A 22,653-nucleotide genomic window follows, 5' to 3' on the forward strand; every position below is an offset into this window, starting at 1 on the left:
TTACCTTATTTGTGGTGCGTTGGCTGCAGAAGTTGTGTTTTCCTCATTGAACACAGATAAATGGATCGATGAAGCCTTCTTGAAGCTGTTGTGGTTTAGTTCTGAACCAGAATGAACCCTCAGGTGTGTTTATTGTCCACCTGAGGGGTTCGGTTCAGCCGGTATCAGGTGACGCCGGAGCCGGAGCTTATCACCGTTGGGTTCCTGTTACTGGGTGGGGTCCGGACCCAGGGACCCACAGGACGGTCTTTGTCCCGGAGGAGGCCGGATCCGTGACCCGGAGGTCAACCCGGTCTTATCTGATCCTCCGGGACTTCAGACCGGTGGCTTTAATAACAGGGGGGCAGATAGTGGGGCATTGTGTGGGGCAGGTGCATCTGCAGGGGGGTAGTTACGGATGTTATGTCATGTTGGAAACAGGAAGTGGATTCAGTTACAGGAACACCCACAGCAAAAATTAGACATCCTTCTCATTTTTTATCCAAAAGCTTTCAAAAAGGACTGAAATTTTGAATGAAAACTCAAAATGACCACATTTACTATTATGTTTTGCAGACGACACCACGCTGTTTATGTATTATTTACTACTGTTATTTTTAGCCTTTATGGTTTTACCTTCTACTTTCTTGTATTCCACCTGTTCTTTATCCTTACTTGGTTGGGGCATATTGGTTATTTTATTGTCTCATCTCTTTTTGTTGCATTTGATTAATTTTGATAATATTTCACCGTGTTTAACTCTGTTTCCTTTGTGTCGTTCTCTTTGGACTGACAGCCTGTTCACTGGTGCTCAACGTTTTTTAAAAAGGCGTTATTAAATTATATTATAAACTAATAATAATAATTATTATTATTATACACAAAATGACACAAACAAGACAAAAACACAAGAAAAACAATAAAACTAGACACTAAATGATACAAAGAAGAAAAAACAACAAAGAGACAAAATGACACAAGACAAAAAAATACAAAACTTAGACAAGATGACAAACAAGACACAAAATAGCATACACAGGACATAAAACAAAACTAAGACACAAACAAGTAAAAAAAACAAGAAAAAAAGAAAAAACAGACAACAAGACAAAAACAAAACAAAAGTTCAAAAAAAGTGTTTAAGTTTCAACAGTGAGCATCAGAGTAATTTTCTGGGTTTTCTTTAAGATGTTTATTAAATTGACACAAGAAAAACCTAAAAAAATTTCATTAGAAAAACACAAAAATTCTGCATTTCCCCCCCAGTTTCCAGACTTTTTTCTGAACCTTAAAGTCATCATTTGATTTCAGGATAAATAGTCCAGTTTTGGTGTCAGGATTCCAGATTTTGATCTCCAATATGTACTAAAATTTAGATTAATGAATGTTAAAACCTGACAAAGGTGCAAAAGTTTGTGTGAAGACTTTCAGGGTGTTTCCTTCGTGTCTCCACAGGATCTCCAGATGTTCCAGGAGTTCACTCAGCCGTGGTTTGTAGCTTCAGTCCATCCTGTGATGATGAACAGCTCTTTGTTTCCTCCTGGTCACAGTTTGTTGCACATCTTTGTCAGGCATCTCTGTTTGAGGTCTGTGGAGGGAGGATGGTGGAGGAGGAAGGTTACGACAAGTAGCTGACACTGGTTAGTTTTCCAGCACTTTGATTCAACTTTAAACGGGCTGCAGCTTCCTGACATCAACGTTCCCTCTGGTGACTCCAAACTTCTGTGAAATTGACGTATTTAAGTGTATTTAAGAGGAATAAAGCAGCAGTTGCTGGCTGTTTCCTGACACACTCTGAGTGTTTTCAGAAAGTTTCAGAATGACTTGAAGACTCGAGATGTTGTGGCTGTATTAATGTTCAGGTTTGAAAAGCATTTTATCCTCAAAGAAACCATTAAAGAACCCTTAATCAGGGCAGAAAGCTGTAAAAACAGGAAGAGTCATCAGATTTTAAACTTTCTGAAGGTCCTTGAAGTAATGTGTGACTTAGAAATGTAAAACTTCATCATTTAAAAATACACCAGAAAGAAACTGTTTGCTCCAACAAGATTTAGTGAAAAACTAAAAATTCTGAGCTCCTCATCGCATCCGAGGAGTCGAGATTGATTCAGATGTGACCAACAGTGAAGTAAGGAAAATTCAGAGAGTTTTCAGGTTGAACTGCAGGAGAGACTGAGAGGAAAATCAAAGAAGAGGAGCTAGTTGTTGGAGATCCATTCAGCATGGTGAAACATCTTTCTACTGATGATGAGCAGAGTGGAAAGGAAAAGTCTGGAGAGACTAAGAATTCTCCAAAATGACCCAAATAATGACTCAAAACTGTCCTTTTTAAACACAGTTCAGTCATTTCAAGCTAGTTTTCAGGCATTTTAGACAATGTTGAGTTCTTCTGGAAAATCTTGAGTTACTTTGGACAATTTTGCGTAATTTTTTTTGACAACTTTGGACAATTTTGACTAATTTTGGACAATTTTTGAGTTACTTTGGACAATTCTGCATAATTGTTTGACAATCTTGGACAATTTTGTGTAATTTTGTACAATTTTGCATGATTTTGGACACTGAGTAATTTTGAACAATCATACTGAAAATAAACTGCAGCATGGCTCAAAAACAGATCACAAATAAAAACATTATGACACAAAATTGTCATTTTAAACACAATTTCAGTTATTTTGGACAATTTTGAGTTATTCTGCACAATTTTGTGCAATTTTTGAAAATTTTGAGTAATTTTGGACAATTTTCGTGATATTTTGGTAAATCAGACAAAAGCGCAGGCAGTGTTTCCTCAGGGAGACTGAGAGGAAAATCAAAGTTGCTGGATGAATCAAATAAATGCAGCATGGCTCAGAAACAGTGAACAGAGGAGCAACTTGTTGGAGATACATTCAGCATGGAGAAACATCTTTCTACTGATGATGAGCAGAGTAGAGAGAAAAAGTCTGGAGAGACTAAAAATTCTCCAAAATGACCCAAATAATAACATTTCAATCACAGTTCAGTCATTTCAAGCTCGTTTTCAGTCATTTTGGACAATGTTGAGTTCCTTTTGAAAATTTTGAGTAATTTTGAACGATTTTACGTAATTTCATTGACAATTTTGGACAACTTTTGAGTTATCCTGGACAATTTTGAGTTATTTTGGGCAATTTTGCATAATTTTGGACAATTTTTGAGTAATTTTCTAGTTAACAGTCAGACTGAGAATAAACTGCAGCATGGCTCAGAAATAGCGAACAGAGGAAAAATTATTGGAGATACATCCAGAATGGTGAAACAAAACAGCAAACAAATGTGGAGACAAAACAACCACAAAGTGACAGAAAACAACAAAACAGACACAAAACAACCCAAAATGATAAAATGAAGACAAAAAACAGCAAAAACACAAGACTAGTTGCCGGAAATGAGACAGAAAACAGCCTAAATTTGAAACAAAATGACTAAAACAAGACACAGAATGCTATAAAACTTGACAAAACAAAAAAAATCTGACACAAAACTACAAGAGGAAACATGGAAACAGTTAAATATCTGTAGTATGTGGAGACAAAACCACCACAAATAGACATAAGATGACAAATAAGACACAAAACAACAAAAACAGGACACAAAACGAGACATAAATTGACAAAAACAAGAAAGATAACAACAAAAATCAGGCAAAATGAAAAACAACACACAAAACTAAGCAGAGCAGAGAGAAAAAGTCTGGAGAGGAAACATGGAGATAGACAAACATCTGTAGTATCTGGAGAAAACACAACCATAAAACAACACAAGGAAGACACAAAACAAAAAAAGACTAAAGGAGAAACATAGTCAACACAAACAGACAAAACTGACCCAAAGAGTCTTAAAATATAAACAAAATATAAAATACCTTAAATCGAGACGAAAAATACACAATAATGAGATCAGCGATAAACAAGACACAACTTGAGACAGAAAATGACAAAAAAAGACACAAAACAACCCAAATGAGACACAAAATGACAAAAATGAGACAAAAAAATGACAGAAAACAGCAAAAAAGACAAGAAAAATTGCCAGACATGAGACAAGAAATGACAAAAACAGACTCAAAATGACTAAAACAAGACACAGAACATTATAAAACATGATGAAACAACACAAATGTGACACAAAGCAACAAAAACAAGCCACAAGATGGAAACACAAATGGACAAAAACAAGTAACATAATGACAGAAATGATTAAAGGACTTTTATTGGGTTTATTGTGAGATTAAAGGACTTTTGTTGGTTTTATTGCGAGATTAAAGGACTTTTGTCGGGTTTATTGTGAGATTAAAGGACTTTTGTTGGTTTTATTGTGAGATTAAAGGACTTTTGTTGGGTTAAAATGTGTCTGTGGGCACTTGGAAAAATACTGTACCTGCTGATCCCATTTCTTTTAAATTTTGTGAAACAAATGAAGAAACTCAGCACCTTTTCTCTTTTTTTGATTATTTACAACATTGTGAACTAAGAATCAAAGAGATTTTTTATGATTTCTGTCATTCTAACTGTGTCCTATTGCACAGAAGGTATTTCTGTCTCCTTCATGCGTGTTCTGTTTCCACAGAGCTGCAGGACTTTAGATTGCAGCGAAAAATTAGTCAAAAAATGAGCATTTACACTGCAGGGAGCCACAGAAACACGACTTCAGGTTTAACTGACATCTATCTGATGAACCAGGTTACACACTTTAAACATCAGAGGACACACCAGCAGGAGCTGTGGATAGAAGAAGCCTGAAGGCCGGAGTGTTTCCTCTCTTTATTCTTTACGCTGTTTTCTCTGACCAGACACCTCGTTGGGCTTTTATCTTGTCATGTTTTCATCACTCTGTGGCTCCTTTAACGATGTTCACCATTATCAGATTTCTGCATAATGTTGGACATAATCTGAGATCATTTACACGTAGCCTGCTGCGCCGAGACGGGCGGTCCATCAATTAATCACCGAATTGTGTTTTAACAATCGATTCATCAGTGAATCCGAGTTGTCAAACCGTCCTCCTGCCCCTGTGGGACTCTAAAAATACCCGGTAGGTCTAATTAGAGCCGACCGGCTATGACAGCGTGTTGAGTCCTGCCTCTGGTTGGCCGGTTGGTTTGTTGCCGTGGGAGACGCTGCGAACGATGGCGGCTCTTTCTGCGACCTCTTGAGCCCATTAGACTCCTGCAGAGCTGCAGCTCTAATGAGGCCTGAAAGCGGCCGCCGGACACCAAACCGTCAGGGGAAGGATGAAGAGCCAATTACCCCCCAAAGACGTGAAACATGACTCAACCTGGACAGCTCTAAGAGTCATGGTCGCTGCTTTTATGGAACTTCTGGCCTCTGGATCACAACTATAACTAGAAAAACCCTCAGAGAGCACAGTCCTCCTCCAAGGCTGCTCATTCCCCCATATGTCAGAAATGCAGCATTTGTTCATTAGGTATTGATGATCAGAAATCATGGCACTATGAAATGTGTCCATTTAATGTAGATATACCCACAAACACAATGACCTGAGCACAAGTGTATGTTGCATGTATACGTTATGTACGGATACCAAATCATGTGACCTAAATATGTAGCGGGCAGCGGGAATTGATGGGACTCAGAAACACCCCCACAATTTAATCAGTTGTTCCTTGGATTATTTCAGACGGAAAAGTCCTGATAAGTCCTCAGCAGTGGATTTGTAGCAGGATCACAATCATGTGATCATCAGCAGGAGGCTGAGTGTTCACTTGTTGTCATGGTTAGAGTGACGCCATGCCACTATCTGGCAATGATACAGAAATCTTTAACAAATCCGTGGATCCAGACTATAAGCCACATCACAGGTTTCAAGACATTTCTGAGTCCATTTGGACGAATTTTGAGTAAGTTTGGGCCAATTCTTTGTACTTTTGGAACAATTCTTTAGTCATTTTAAACAATTTTTTGTCATTTTGGACTCATTTTTAGTCGTTTTAGACAATTTCCTAGTCATTTTGGATGATTTTAGACTTTTTTTTTTTTTTTTGTCATTTTGAACTAATTTTGAGTCATTTTGGACCCATTCTTAGTCATTTTGGACAGTTTTTAAGTTGTTTTGGACAGTTTTTGTCATTTTGGACACATATGAATCATTTTATTCAATTTTTAAACCATTTTGGACCAATTTTAAGTAATTTTGAATCACTTTTTAGTCGAATTCGTGAATCCAGGCTATAAGCTGCTAAAATCGAATCACTTGGTCCTTGTGTCATTTCTGACCTTCCCTGAAAATTGCATCCAAATCTACTAATCCGTTTTTGATCAATGTTTCACACAGGCAGACAGACAGACAGACAGACAGACAGACAGACAAACCAATACCCATCATCCCATAACTCTGCTGCATTCCTTGGTGGAGTAATAAAAAACCATAGTTAGAAGAAGATGTTAAGTATAGCGAGATCATTGAGGGTGTTGTTCTACCGGCATAACCAATAAAACAGAGAGATTCTAAAGCATCTTTGTGCACCAACACAACTTCATCTCACAATTTAGCTTTTTACAAACCTACAGTACCGGTCAAAAGTTTGGGATACAACTTCTCATTCAGTGGTTTTGATTTGTTCTGTTTATTTTCCAACATTGTAGATTATTACTGAAGACGTCAATCGTCAGAAGTTCATTAGAGTCACCAGCAAATTAACAGTAGTTCTGATTAGAGCCCAGATAAAAACAGAGTTCTAGTAGCAGATAAACATCTACATCAACTGTTCAGACTGACCAATCAGGCCTTTATGGTGGAATAGCTGCAAAGAAACCACTACTGAGGACTTTAATTCTTCCTTTTCTGAGGAGGTCCTCATGTGAGCCAGTTTTGTCGTAGCACTTGATGGTTTTTTGTGACTGCACTTGGGAATATATTCAAAGTTTTTGCAATTTTTCCGGACTGACTGACCTTCAGTTCTTAAAGTATTGATGAACTGTTGGTTCTCTTTACTTAGCTGATTGGTTCTTGCCATAATATGGATTCTAACAGTTGTCAAATAGGGCTGTCAGCTGTGGACCAACCTGACTTCTGACAACACAACTGATGGTCCCAACCCCATTAAGAAGGCAAGAAATTCCACTAATGAACCTTGACAAGGCACACCTGATAATTCAAAGTTGTGTCCAAATGTTCGACTGGTCGTATATAAAGTCTAATTAGCTGCATCTCAAGCACACCAGCTCACACCACACTCTGCAAAACTACCCGGCAGGTTGGAAAATCGGAGAAATTCCTGCTGTATGTGGCTGAAAACTGACTCCAAAGATGAATAACGACAAGAGAAAGCCGTAACCTGGAAGCTGACGTGATCCTAAGGTTTGCTACATACGAAACTATGAAAGTCCAAATCCGTGTTTTTGAGACGGTCGGCTTAGACTCCTTATTTCGTTTATACACTACCAGTCAAAAGTTTGGACATGTAAACAGAAAATAATTGCAGAGAGACAGAAAACACTCACAAAGGATGCCAAAGGATGCAAAATGACCATAAACAGATGCAAAACAACTAGAAGCAAACACAAAAAGGTACAAAACCGAGGCAAAGAAACAACTAATGACTGCAAAGAGGCAAACATGAATACAGAGACACAAACAAAAGACAGAAAATGATCAGAGAGAGAAAGCAGGAGATTAAAAATGCCCAGAAAAGACCAAAACTGACCACAGAGATGCACCAAACAACCACAAAACGACAAGAAAAAGACATAAAGCAGCTGCGAAAAGATGCAATATGACGGCAAAGAGACACAAAATGATCACAAGATCACGCAAAACAACCACAGATACAAAATGAGGCAGAAAATGATGACAAAGAGAAAGAAAACTAACAAAATAGACATAAAATGAAAACAAACAGGCGTAAATCATCAGCAGAAAGACACAAACCAACCACAAATGACAGAAAATGATGGCAGATACAGGAACCATCGATGCATTGAGTTAATCTAACATTCTGCTGATTTATGAAGCCACTGCTGAGCTTCTGTTTGCTTCTTTTCACCTCATGTGTAATATTTCCAAACCTCGTGGAGCCTGAGGTTAAATCTCTCTATAGAGCTTCCCTCTGAGATAAAAGAAGCCAGACTCCGGTGTAGCCGAGCTGCCGGCTGACATGCATTAACTCTGACAGCCGCCTCGCCGCTATCGATCGCTTCCTCCACAGTTCACTTACTTCTGGAGAAGGAGACTCTCCTGACCCGCCGACACACCTCCAGAGTGTGTTTTTCATACCAGAGGTGGCTGTCGTTGCAATACCTGTGGATAGAAACACCGTAAATAAGCTAGGACTAAATATCAGGTTCAAAGAGTCTCAAAGAACTTTCGGCATCTGAACGTTTGAATTGTCTCTGAAAAGGGTTAAAAAGATCAATTCATCCGTGGTTTGTGGCTCAAAAGTAGTTAAAATCTGGGATAACTCAACAAATAGCACAGCATTACTAACACAGACTGGTATCGTTTGCATTTTTGATCGTGTAGTTTCACTTCACAGAAACAGGAAGACGAGTTTTTCCTGGATGGAGAATTTTTTTTGGCTTCAATCAAAAGAAGTTTTAGCCAAAAACAAAATAATAACAATGAAATTATTAATCAGTTTCGTTAATTTGAGTATTTTTGTTTTGTGAATTTGTCTATGCTTGAGAGTTATTTTGATATAGAAGGAATCGTGTCTCGAAGGAGAGACACAAAACAAGAAAAAAAAGCAACCACAAAGAGACACAAAACTACAGCAAAAAGAAAAACCATCACATAGACATAAAACCACTTAAAACAGGCACATAACTACAAAAAGACAAAACAACTGAAGACACACAAGACAGCTACAAAAAGAGAAAACAACTACAAAAAGAGAAAACAACTACAAAGATGCAAAACAAGCAAAGAGACACAAACAAAACCACAGAGACACAAAACAACAACAAAAAGACACAAAACAACCACAAATGGACACAAAGAAACCACAAAGAGAGAAAACAACTACAAAGAGACACAAAGAAACTACAAAAAGACACAAAACTACAAAAAGAAAATATAATCACAGAGACACAAAACAACAACAAAAAGACATAAAATAACTGCAAAGAGACACAAAACTCCCACAGAGAGACACAAAGGAACTACAAAAAGACACAAAACAACAACAAAGAGACACAAAAGAACAACAGAGAAAACTAATTTTCCATAGAAATGAAGGACAGATCTCATAATGATCCTCTGTTAATTCTAGTTTCCAGTTTTTCATCTTTTCCTTCCGTCTCCACTTGGTATATTTAAAACCCTGATGTTGTCCTAATGCAGGAAGTGTCGTTTCCAGGTGTGAAGACCTTTTCATGCGTGTCTTGTGGCTTGTGGGTCTGCAGAGGCAGGTGGAGAAGAACTTGCAGAGCTCCAGGACGCAGGGCTGCAGCTTGGTGGCGCTGACTGTGATGCTGCCCTCCGACTCGGACTCGGACTCGGACTCGGACTCGGACTCGGACTCGGCGCTCGGCTCCGGCCTCCTCCATGGACAACCTCTCAACAGAAGGAGGAAGAGTCACGTTTAGAAAAAGTTCATTATTCTGCAGAATGAAACCACATTAAGATGATGCATCACGTCGCTTCAGTGCTTAAACTCCCATCAGAAGAATCGCTGGTGCTTTTGAATCACACTTAATCTGTCACAGGCAGAATTAGCATAAAAAATGCAAATTCTAATTCATTTCAATTAGATAACTTCTACATCAGGAGCGAGAATAGCTGCAATAAATCAAAAGAAACAAAAAGATATTTAAGAGTTTATCCTCAGGGGTGGGATTGGTGTCGGTTCGGCAGAATTACAATGAAAACATGAAAACACACACAGAGTTTGATGAAAACAGCTCTAATGAGGACCGAACCAGGAAAGGAATCAATAACTAACAAACCGGCTCTATGAAGAGACTCAAAATGACCCCAAAAAAGACACAAAACAACATCAATTAAGAGGGAAACAACCTCAAAGAGACACAAACTGTTACAGGCTGGGCTCAGCCCGGCCCGTTCCCCTGCAGGTGTGTCTCGGTCTGTGAGGCTCTCTGCAGCTGCTGATTGGTTGCAGCTGCAGGAGCCCCACACCTGTAGAGCATTTCCATATAAAGACCGGCTTCACAGAGCAGGGGACGGCGGATCGTACCGCTCAGTTTGTGGACAGGCTTGAGACGGACGAGTCCTGGGAAGCCCACTAGCCGCCGGTGCAGCCGATATTCTCCCCCTGCCATCCGCAGGCCGAGACGACCGACGACTCGACCTTCTGCAGGCCGAGACGACCGACGACTCGACCTTCTGCAGGCCGAGACGACCGACGACTCGACGGTCCACAGACCGAGACGACCGACGACTCGATGGTCCGCTGGTGGAGACAACCGACGACTCGACCTTCTGCAGGCCGAGACGACCGACGACTCGACGGTCCACAGACCGAGACGACCGACGACTCGATGGTCCGCAGGTGGAGACGACCGACGACTCGACCTTCTGCAGGCCGAGACGACCGACGACTCGACGGTCCACAGACCGAGACGACCGACGACTCGACCATCCGCAGGTGGAGACGACCGACGACTCGACGGTCCACAGACCGAGACGACCGACGACTCGACCATCCGCAGGTGGAGACGACCGACAACTCGACGGTCCACAGACCGAGACGACCGACGACTCGACCGTCCGCAGGTGGAGACGACCGACGACTCGACGGTCCACAGACCGAGACGACCGATGACTCGACCATCTGCAGGCCGAGACGACAGACGACTGTTGTTGTTTTTGCAGTGGCTGAATCTATAGGCTGATAACATTTTAAGAAATGTCAGGTAACAGATCACTGATGGCGTTTAGCTATCTTCATTTCAAAATGTCTCTTTCCTTTGTGCTCACAGTGGTCATATTGCACAATCATACAAAATGTGCCTAAAATGATGTGGATGAAAATATTTTTAAACTGCAGGTCGTACGAAGTTTATTGAGGTCTTATTGTCAGATTTTTTGACAATTTTTTGATTTTCTGACAAACTGCTCAGGATGCTCCAGCCTGCTGCTTGTTGCTAGGCAGAACTCCAGGCAGGAGGAGGAGGAAGATTCAGCAGCAGGACGTTACTGCCATCTGGTGGCTCTGATGAGGAACTACAGCCGGTTTCATCTAGTTTACAGCCTCCACAAATCCTGAGACTGTTTTTATCTGTAGTTCTGTGTCTCGTTTTGGTCATTTCACTCATCTTTGGGATGTTTTTTTTCCTTACTTTCATTTTGTGTCTAATTCTTCTCATTCTATGTCTTATTTTTGTTCTTTCATGCATCTTTGGGATGGTTTTGTCTTCTTCTGTTTCGTGACTTGTTTTCCACGTTTTGTACCTTGTTTTTGTTTTGTGCCATTTTGTTTCTCGTTTTTATCATTTCATGTCTCTTTGTGACATTTTTACAGATTCTGAGAGGCAGCTTATGTCTCCTTCTTGCAGTTTTGTGTCTCGTTCTTATTTTGTGTGTCTTTCGTAAAGTTTTGTCTCCTTGTAGTAGTTTTATGTCTAGTTTCTGTTGTTCTGTGTCTCATTTTTGTCCTTTTATTAGTCTGTGGGACAGTTTTGTCTCTTTGCTTTCATTTTGTGTCTAAGTCTTCTCATTTTGTCTCTTATTTATTCATTTTTTGACCATTTTTGGCTTTATTTGATAGTTTTGTGTCCACACTTTTATTTTGTGTCTCATTTTTGTACTTTTATGTGTCTTCAGGACGTTTTTGTCTTTTTGTGGCAGTTTTATCTCTAGTTTTGTTGTTGTGTCTTATTTTTGTCCTTTTATATGTCTTTGGGACAGTTTTGTCTCCTTACTTTCATTTAGTGCCTAATTCTTCTCATTTTGTGTGTCATTTTTGTCTTTACACGTGTCTTTAGGATGGTTTTGTCTTCTTTCTTTTGTTTTGTGTCTCATGTTTCACATTTTCTGCCTCATTTTTCTTGTTTTGTGACATTTTGTTTCTTGTTTTTATCATTTCACATCTCTTTGCGACAGTTTCATCTCTACATACTCCAGATATTTAACTAGTTCCATTTCTATAGATTCTGAGAGACAGTTTTTATCTCATTAGTTAGTTTTGTGTCTTATTTTTATTCTTAAATGAGATAAGATAAGATAAGATAATATAAGATAAGATAAGATAAGATAAGATAAGATAAGATAAGATAAGATAAGATAAGATAAGATAAGATAAGATAAGATAAGATAAGATAAGATAAGATAAGAAAAATTAGTATAAAGGCAGTACAGAATAAATAAAAACACACAGTGCAAAAAGGCAGAGAACATTATATAGACTTTTTTTTTTAAGAAGACTATTTCCATGAGGTTGAAACAGTTGTTGCACATAAGTGGTCTGTATATGTGAGGGAGAAAGTGCAGCAGTAACAGAGGTGGACCAGTTATATGGTGGCATTGTAAAGTCTGACTGATGTTGGGATAAACAACCTGTGGAAACGTTCCTTCTTACATTCAGGGTGAACCAGTCTGTTGCTGAAGGAGCTTCTTAAGGAGTTCACAGTCTGATGCAGAGGCTGGGAGGAGTTTCCCATGATAGAAGACAGTTTATCCAGAGCCCTCCTCTCTCCCACCACCTCCATGATGATCAGCCACAGACTGAGCTGCTCTTTTAATCAGTCTGTTTAGTTGTCTTTGGGATGATTTTGTCTCTTTGTGGTAGTTTTAGCTCTAGTTTTTTTTGTTATGTGTCTTATTTCAGTCTTTTTATGCATCTTTGGGACAGTTCTGTCTTCTTTCTATTGTTTTTTGTCTCGTTTTTCACATTGTATGTCTCGTTTTTATCATTTCATGTCTCTTTGGGACAGTTTTGTGTTCACATACTGTAGATAATTAAACACTGCTTTTATAGGGAATAAAGTAAACACCAAGTTTATAGTTCATCGATTTGAATCAGTAAATTAATGTCTGGGAGGGCAGGGAACATTCCAGCAACATTAATCCTCATGTTCTGCGGCACATTGAAAATGTAAACAGATCCAAGTTAGAAAATGCAGCTGCATGAGAACTCCCTGATGTTTTTCTACTTTGGTAATGACACTAAGAAAAGAATATCTGAACCCTCTGAACTCCAGAAACCACCAGCAGGTTTAAACGGCATGTTTTCTTCCCAAAAAAACCCAAAAACTAACAAAAAAAAGACAGAAAACATTCACGAAGAGACACAAAGTGAACACAAAATGACACAAAGATGCACAGACTGACTGCAAAACACAGAAAAATATCAAGAGTAGATGAAAAATGTCCATAAGGTGATACAATACGACAATCAAGGAATTAAAAACAGACAGAAAATAGCCACAAAGAGACACAAAATGGACAAAAACTTACGTAAAACAACCAGAAAGTCAAAAATCAGACACAAATTACCACAAAGTGATGGAAAACTACCACAAGGACACACAAAAAGTCTGCAAAAGACAAAAAATGACTGCAAAGAGACAGAAAAGGGTCAAAAATAAGACAGAAGGGGCACCAGTTAAGCAGGTGACTCATGTACAGGGTTGGACCCCGATGCAGCGATCGGTTCGATTCCTGCTCACGTTCCCCACTGCCCTGTCTGCCTCGCTAACTCTACCCGTCAATAAAGCCAAGAAAGGCCCAAAAATAACTTGAAAAAAGAAAAAAAAGACACAAATGACCATAAAGTGATGCAAAACTACCACAAAAATCACACAAAATTGCCACAAAAAAAAAAAAAAAGACTGCAGGGAGACAGAAGACAACAAAAAGACACAAAACTGCCACAAAAAGGTGTAAAACAAAAATCAAAGGCAAGCAAAACAGCCGCACAAGACAGAAAATGGGAGAGGACAGACAGGATATAAACTATTAAGGGATGCAAAATGACCAAAGAGACGTTTAAAAGACACCAAAACTGGCTGTGATGAGCAAAACCAAACAAACCAACTGCAAAAAAACACAAATCATTTGTGAAATGACTAAAAAGGAGACACAAAACAACCACTGAAGACAGAAAACAACTGCAGAGATGAAAACTGACCACAAAATGGACATAAAATTACGCAATAAAACACAAGAAGACCACAAAAGACAGAAAACAACCATAAAGAAACACAAAATGGACAAAAACTTGCGCAAAAGACAGAAAATGACCATAAAAAGATATAAAACACCCATGATCTGATACAACACAATTTTTGCGTTATTTTGGAGAATTTTTTGTAATTTTAACCAATTCTGAGTCATTTTTGACAATTTGGCGTTATTTTAGACAATTTTTGAGTAATTTTGGAATACTTTTAAATTACTTTGGACATTTTTTTTGTTATTTTGGCAAATTTTTGAATTATTTTGGACAATTTTTGAGTCATTCTGGAAAGTTTTTGAATGGTTATGGACAATTTTTTGTTATTTTGGATAATTTTGAGTTATTTTGGACAAATTTTTGAGATATTTTGAACAATTCTGAGTCACATACGAGTATATTAGCTCTCATTACTATTAATTATTATTAACCGCCTCCAGTGCCTGGAATATTTTATTTTGGTCACATTTGTCTTTTTTAATAAATATTAATTACACAGTTTGCTACCAGGAACATTTTTATTTTCCACTGGAGGTTCAGGTCATTCAGTAAATAATTTACATTCTCTGTGTTTTTAATTATTGCTTCTAATTAATTTTAACGTCTCTGTTTGTGTTAATATGAACCGACGTGGGACTCTTTCCCCTGCAGCTGACAGATAAACGCTGGATATTTGCTTTTAACCTTTCCGGCTTTAAGCTTCCACATAGAGGGGGCTGCTCCTGCGTTTCCATGGTTACTGTCTCCTGCATGGCTTCCTGTCTGAAACACACACATGTAATAAAACACACCTTCTGTCCACAAATGATTCCAGCTCTCTGAGAGTCAAGCTGAGCTGCTCACTGAAACCTCCGTTTGATTTTTTTTTTTTGGCTTTTATATCGTCAGTCTCAGGATCAAATATCAAAAACAACAAAGAGACACACCTGTTTATGTTTTATTTAGTAGCGACCTCTTGTGGTTGACAGAAGAACGACTAAAGATCATTAAAATGGAAACAAAGGATGCAGCTCTCAGGGTTATTTTTTGTCATGAATCATGATTTATAATTAAATATGACTAAATCCCTCCCCAGGTATGTTTAGTTAGCAGCGTAGTTAGTGGCCAGAAAAAGTAACAAAGCATCTTCATTTTTAGATTACATTAAAGTCAGTGGGAGGTGGTCGGGGTGGAGGGTGGGCAAGTAAAGTACATGAATTTCACATTATTATGGTTAAACAATATGAGAAAAAGAGTCACATTTCAATCATTTTGACCCATATTTTGATATTAGTCAAGATTTTAGTGGATTATATGATCTAAACCAGTTGAGGAGCAAGACTGATCTATTGTTTGGTATATAACATAGCTAATCTCCAACTGACGCACTGACACAAACTCACAAAAACAAGACATAAAATCATCAAAACGAGACACAAAATCACAAAAACGAGACAAATTTCATGGCATACGTCATACTTGCCATTTAAAAATGATATTAAAATATTATTAAATCCCTTCCCTGTTATGTTTAGTTAGCAGTTTGAATAGTGGCCAGATTACCAAAAAAGTCAACATTTTGTTTACAAAGAACGAAGTGCCAAATTCTAAAATTACATTAGAGTCAGCAGGAAGTGGTCGGGGTGGATGGTGGGCACGCAGAGCATGCAAACTTCACATTAATATGGTAAACAATGTGCAAAAAAAAGAGTCAAATTCAAATCATTTGACACATATTATGATATTAGTTAAGATTTTCTTTAATTATATTGATCTAAAACCAGTTCGAGAATGAGGCTGGGGTGGATTGTTTGGCATATATCGTATCTAATCTCCTACTGAAGGCCCTGACTCTGAAACATTACATTAAAATATTACTAAATTGTGTCTCAGCTATGTTTAGTTAGCTGTGTGATTAGAGGCCAGATTACCAAAGTCAATGTTTTGTTTACAACTAATGAAGCTTCTTATTTTTAAATTACATAACAGTCGGCAGGAGGTGGTTGGGGTGGATGGTGGGCGCACAAAGCACACAAATTTACACTCTTATGGTTAAACAATGTGCAAAAAATGTCACATTTCAATCATCTTGACACTCACTGAGACTGCAGTATGAGTCATGGATTTAGTAGGAGTCTTTGTGCAGCCCTGACTCCCATAAAAAATATTCTCAAGTATTACATAATTATGCCGCTAAATGAAGCTCCAGGTTAGTTCACCATCACAGGCAGCATTAGTTTTCAGGTTCCACATTTTAAATGACTTTAGAGTCAGCAGGAGGTGGTTAGGGTGGATGGTGGGCGTACAAAACATGCAATTCCTACCTGGACATGTTGTGATTGGGGCTGAACAATGTGCAAAAATAAATATTGTGACATTTATTTCGAAGCAAGTGATGATTTTTGTTGGCATGACATTATAACCAAATCTCTTAGGGACAAGGTTAGTGTGGAATATTTGGCATATGTCCCATCTCATCCTTGAAATTATTTTTATTTTTTATTTTATTTTTTTTATTATCCCTTATTAATCCCACGAGGGGAAATTCAGATTTTCACATATCTCCCCAATGGGGGGAGTCAGAGCGACGGGTCAGCCGCAGTACAGCGCCCCCTGGAGCAGGAAGGGTTAAGGGCCTTGCTCAAGGGCCCAACAGTGGCCACATCAGGGCTTGAACCTCTGACCTTCTGATCAGTAGTCCAGAGACTTAACTGCTGCGCCACCACTGCCCTCATATGTTTAAATAATACTAAGTTGCTTCCAAGTTGTGTTTAGTAGGGAGTTAATCCATCAACAATTTTTTAGATTCATTAACTTATTTGGTCAGTAAAATGTCAGAAAATGGTGAAAAATGTCAATTAGACCAAAAAATCAGGACAGTAAATGCCATGTTTCTTCCACAACCCAAAGACGTTCAGTTGTTTGTTATGATAGTTGGCAATTGGTTTAATAGTCAACAGATAACTGATTAACAGCTGCAGCTTTATTGGTAAGATTTTACGCATCTTATCAGGGTAAACACCTCACTCATCAATTCATAACAAACCCTCTGAACCAAGAGATCTTTACCTGCTTTTTCTGTTTCCATGAGCTTGCTGGAAGTTGTAGTTCTCTTGGTGAGAGGCCCTGTAGTCCTTCTGGCAACCGTAGGTGCTGCTGTGGGTCGGACGGGTGAAGTTCTTGTTGGATGAACGGTGGAAGTCGTGTGATGGGTTGTTGTACCAGTAGCTGTGGTCTGTCGGATGAAGGTTGTGACTCTGGGTGGCACTGAAGTGGGTCGAGGTGTTGGTGTGGTTGGTCGAGGCGTTGGTGTGGTTGGTCGAGGCGTTGGTGTGGTTGGTCGAGACGTTGGTGTGGTTGGTGGAGGCGTTGGGGTGGTTGGTCGAGACGTTGGTGTGGTTGGTGGAGGCATTGGTGTGGTTGATCCCAATGGGACTGTGGCTGATCGAGATGTTGCTGCGATTGGCTGAAGAAATGCTGTCATTGGTTGTTGTGTTGTCGTGGTTGGTGGAAGCATTGCTGTGGTTGATCGAAATGTTGGCACGGTTGGTTGAGTCGCTTCTGTAGGTGGTTGAGGTGTTGCTGTGGTTTGTTGTGTTGCAGTGGTTGGTCGAGGTGTTGCTGTGGTTTGTTGTTGTGTTGCTGTGGTTGGTTGTTGTGTTGCTGTGGTTGGTTGTTGTGTGGCTGTGGTTGGTCGAGGTGTTGGTGCAGTTGGTTGAGCTGTTGGTGCGGTTGGTTGAGTTGTTGGTGTGGTTTGTTGTTGTGTTGCTGTGGTTGGTTGTTGTGTTGCTGTGGGTGGTTGAGGTGTTGCTGTGGTTTGTTGTTGTGTTGCTGTGGGTGGTTGAGGTGTTGCTGTGGTTTGTTGTTGTGTTGCTGTGGTTGGTTGTTGTGTTGCTATGGTTGGTTGAGTTGTTGGTGCGGTTGATGGCACTGGTACCGTGGTTAAAGCCACATCAGTCATTAGTGACATAGTAGTCGCTGGTTGTTTTGAGGTTTCTGTAGTTTCTGTCTTGGATATTGCCACCGTTGACATTGTTGCTCTTTGTGCCGTTAATTCTACAGTCGTCGCAGCTTTCGTCGTCTCCGACCTCTCGACTGTAGTTAGACTTTGTGGCTCAAAGGTCGCAGGTTGTCGAGGCGTTGTGAGTGGCTGAACGGCAACAACTTTTTCTGTTGTCAGAGCCGCCTCGTCCGGAGTTGCTGGTGAAGCTGATCGACGAAACACAGACAGAACATTGAAAAACAGAGTTCAACTACTGGAAAACAAACTCTAATCAACCAAGTGCTGAAACAATATGCTGATGATTAGATCTTTAGGGAAAAGTCGGACACTTAGCAAACCACACCAGAAATTGAAAGTATCTTTATTTACTCTGACATTTGGACTAAACAGTTAGCTGAATTAGCTAATTAGCGAATAAATGATATCAGAAAAGCCTCCCAGTTTAAGTAAGTTTCTGAAAAGTTTATAAATGATTGGGGAACATGCAACCAAAAACTATAAACTTGCCTCCTTGGCTGCCATTTATCTTCATTTAGAAATTTCTAGTATCTTAAGAGTTTTCGTGAAAAGACTCATTTAATTTAGTTTCTTACCAGATCCGGATGCAAACTGTTTATTTTTGGTGAGTTTTTGTATGAGACATGTAGCAGAATATGATTTTGAGGAAATATAACGATTTTAGCTCATATTTGGTCAATTTTATCGCCCAAGAACCATCAGAAAGTCTTTCTGTTGTATTTGGTTCTGATAAATGATGTCATGTTGGTGTTTTTTTTAAAGATAACAGGCCTTTCAGAGGTTCCATTTGTGAAGTTTTGGACAACAATGACACTCTGTGGACAAAGGAATAACATACATGGTTTGACTTGTTTTTTTAAAAAAGACAACACTCCTTTTCAGCCTGTTACTGTGTTTTGGAGTCCAGGGTGTTATTTTTTTTTTTTTTTTTATCAAATTTTGTGCAATACTGATAAACAGGGAGCTTTTTCTTGCTTAAAAAGTTGCTCTGGAAAATCTTAGATTAGGTCGATTTTCCCGACCAAACCCCACACTAGTAGTTCAACAACCGTCAGAAAGTAGAACATCCAACGAGTCTTTCTGTTTTTGTAGTTTCTACTTCTGATAAATGGTGTCATTTTGGGTTTTATTTCAAAGATAGCAGGTCTTTCAGGAGCTTTTTCTTGCTTCAAACTCTGAGGAGTTGCTCTGGATGATCTCAGCTGCCAGTTTCCTGTCAGCGGTCGTGAGATTGGACAGACCGAGCTTCAGAAAGGAACCGAAGCTCCTGCAGAGACTCACCATGTGCCGTGGAATGGACTCTGCTGGTCAACATGGAGCTCATCCCAGATGGAGACGAGTGACTCAGATTTGTGGGCAGTTGGTGCCATTCTGCAGTTTTAAAGTAGACATTCAGAGGCGAGAGTTAAATAGACCCTGCAGTTTTGTCGACGGTGACAGCAGATGCTTGAATGGACTTTTTAATGAACTCACCAAGCGGCAGTCTGAAGGACGAGACGTTGGCGACTGGAGGAGGAAAAGAAAAGCATTCTGTTAAGTTATTTCAACTGTAAGGAACATTCTGGTTTATTCCAACTTGCTAATAGACTTTCTTTGAAGGGGATCCAGAGAATCATTGGATTTGTTGGGTTTTATGTATATATTTTTTGGTTTTAAACTTCAGCTCTAAATTAATCAGCTGCCGATCAGGGGAGTCAAACTCATTCTAGTCCAGGTTCCACATTCATCCCAATTTGATCTCCAATGACCAGTAAAACCACTGAATATTAACTTATACATAACCACAACTCCACTTCAACTTCCTTTGTTTTAGTGCAAAAATGTATATTCTGAAAATATTCACATTGAAGGAATTATATTTTTACAAAACATCATGAACAACCTGAAGTTTCTGAAGAAAAATAAATTCAGTTTCAACAACATTTAGCCTCAGTTTATCATTTCCACATTACAACTTCCAGATCACAGCGTGTCGACAACGGAACACAATATTTAGTCATCTGGAACTGATGATATAGGATTTTACTTTATGATCAAAATGACAAAAGATAGACAAAAAAAGACAAAAAATGACAAAAACAAGACAAAATATTACAAAGCAAAAAAACGGCCAAAACGAGACCAAAAATGACCAATAAATGGACAAATGACACGAAACAAAACAGAGATAAGAAATGTGACAAAAAAGTTACAAAGCAAAAAAAAATGACAAAAACTAGAAAAATAATGACAAAAATAGACAAAAAATAGACAAATGAGACAAAAAGGAGACACAAAATGACAAAAACCTGAGACAAATCACAAATTTCAGACAAGAAAAGACAAAAAGCAACAAAAACAAGACAAAATATTACCAAAATGAGACAAGCAACACAAAACAAAACAAAAAGAGACAAAAAATTAGATATAAAGTTACAAGCGCAAAAAAATGGTCAAAAACGAGAGAAAAAACGACCAAAAAAAGAAACAAAATGTCAAAAAAATAGACAAAAAACACAAGCAAGACAAAAACCCTCACAAAACAACAAAAACGTGAGACAAAACAAAAGTCAGACAAAAAACAAAATTGATTGTTTTTTGGGGATCGACTGTCTTTCTGGTATTTTTTTTTTACTAACTATTCTTCTAATTTTAAAAAAATTTAAAAAAATTTTTTTTTTAAAAATTCATGTCTGTATTTTTACATAAAGGTAAAAAAGGAATAAAAAATTGGACTGGATCAACTTTTCACATTAACAGCACTTCATTTATTCACTAAAAACTAATGGTGAAGAATACATTTTACTATTTTCTGTCAGTTATCACACATTTAAACTTGATGTAAATGGTTGAAAAACAAGAATAAATGTCCTGAGTTAATGCTGCCCCCTGCTGGTGTTCCGAGGACGTGTACTGAGTTAATGCTGCCCCCTGCCGGTGTTCTAACTAACAGCAGTAATAAATCAGGCCAAACCTCTGTGTGGTCCTTCTACGATGGTCTGGTTGAACAGTGGAGTGATGGAGTCCAACTGCCAGAGTTCAGGAACCTCTCTGCCTGGACAAACAGACACCTTCATCATCATCATCATCATCATCGTCATCGTCATCGTCATCGTCATCGTCATCGTCATCGTCATCGTCATCGTCATCATCTTCATCATCATCATCATCATCATCATCATCATCATCATCATCGTCATCATCTTCATCATCTTCATCATCACCATCATCATCACCATCATCATCATCATCATCATCATCACCGTCACATCACCATCTTCATCATCATCATCATCATCATCATCGTCATCGTCATCGTCATCGTCATCGTCATCTTCATCATCATCGTCATCATCATCGTCATCATCATCGTCATCATCTTCATCATCTTCATCATCACCATCATCATCACCGTCATCATCATCGTCATCATCACCGTCACCATCACCATCTTCATCATCGTCATCGTCATCGTCATCGTCATCGTCATCATCATCATCATCATCATCATCATCATCACCATCACCATCACCATCACCATCACCATCACCATCACCATCACCATCACCATCACCATCATCATCTTCATCATCATCATCATCATCATCATTATTAAATGTTGCTTTTGGGAGAAAAATAAATCCTTTTTTGGGTCCCTTTATGAGTTGGAACCTTTTTTCAAATTAAAAATAAATTCAGAAAAGCTTTCTACAACCATCTTAAGTTAAAAAAATCTTTGTAAAGTTGCCAGAAGCCTCAGTGGAGTTCCACATTGGATTCAGTTTGTATTTATTGAACTTTAGGTTCTTTAAACGTTGTACCTCTGTTACCTTTTTGATCTTAGAGCTCCTTATTAACCCTCTGAACACCAAAACCTGCCAGCATGGCCTCTTTAAAAAATAAGACACCATTTATCTGAGCAGTGAGCTAGAATTACAGAAGCAGATTTTAAACTTTCCCAACAGTCCATGAATGCATCATGTGTGCTGAATGGAAAAATAATCAAAAAAGAGTTTAAATTTTTGTGATATTTGAGAGCAAGTCTGGAGAATGACCCAGATTGTCCATACTGACTCAAAAACTGTCATTTTAAACAAAATTTCAGTCATTTTGAAGTAGTTTTCAGTAATTTTGGAGACATTTTGAGTTATTTTGGACAATTTTGAGTCATTTTGGACCTATTTTTTGACAATTTTTGAGTAATTTAGGATCATTTTGGACAATTTTGAGATATTTTGGACAATTTTGCGTAATTTTGGACAATTTCTGAGTCCTTTTTGGACAATTTTTCAGTTATTTTGGACAATTAGACTGAAAGTAAAGTGCAGCATGGCTCAGAAACAGTGAACAGAGGAGCTAGTTGTTGGAGATACATTCATTCATTCATGGTGAAACGTCTTTCTAGAGCTGATGAAATAAAACTTAGTAGAGGCTGTAAAAATAGAATTTAGTGAAACGGCTTCTCTGTAACGTGGGAAACCTCCATTTCTGCCCAGTATTGGGAACAATAATCTACTTACCCATTTTTCCTGCCATCACACAGATGTAAATACAGTCTGAGTTATTCCTCTGGCTTACTGAG

General features: G+C 38.6%; 2 protein-coding genes across 3 annotated transcripts in view; both read right to left on the minus strand.

The window, feature by feature from the left end:
• Positions 1-375, minus strand: part of oc90 (otoconin 90) — a 43,490-nt gene extending 43,115 nt beyond the window's left edge. The window contains exon 1 of the mRNA XM_055014681.1: positions 5-375. The gene's annotated coding sequence lies outside the window, so the exon portion shown is untranslated. The remainder of the gene's footprint in view (positions 1-4) is intronic.
• Positions 376-1,058: 683 nt separating this feature from the next.
• LOC118469179 (HERV-H LTR-associating protein 1) overlaps positions 1,059-22,653 on the minus strand; it is a 32,344-nt gene continuing 10,749 nt past the window's right edge. For both annotated transcript variants that reach the window (XM_055014088.1, XM_055014087.1), the window contains exons 8-15: positions 22,592-22,648; positions 21,046-21,126; positions 19,566-19,598; positions 19,374-19,463; positions 17,141-18,280; positions 9,327-9,513; positions 8,177-8,259; positions 1,059-1,567 (exon numbers count right to left, since the gene is read on the minus strand). In XM_055014088.1, coding sequence (XP_054870063.1) covers positions 1,524-1,567; positions 8,177-8,259; positions 9,327-9,513; positions 17,141-18,280; positions 19,374-19,463; positions 19,566-19,598; positions 21,046-21,126; positions 22,592-22,648 — 1,715 coding nt within the window. In that variant the 3' untranslated portion in view covers positions 1,059-1,523. The remainder of the gene's footprint in view (positions 1,568-8,176; positions 8,260-9,326; positions 9,514-17,140; positions 18,281-19,373; positions 19,464-19,565; positions 19,599-21,045; positions 21,127-22,591; positions 22,649-22,653) is intronic.

This window comes from Amphiprion ocellaris, chromosome 10 (assembly GCF_022539595.1).
Source record: "Amphiprion ocellaris isolate individual 3 ecotype Okinawa chromosome 10, ASM2253959v1, whole genome shotgun sequence".
Classification (NCBI taxonomy): domain Eukaryota; kingdom Metazoa; phylum Chordata; class Actinopteri; family Pomacentridae; genus Amphiprion; species Amphiprion ocellaris.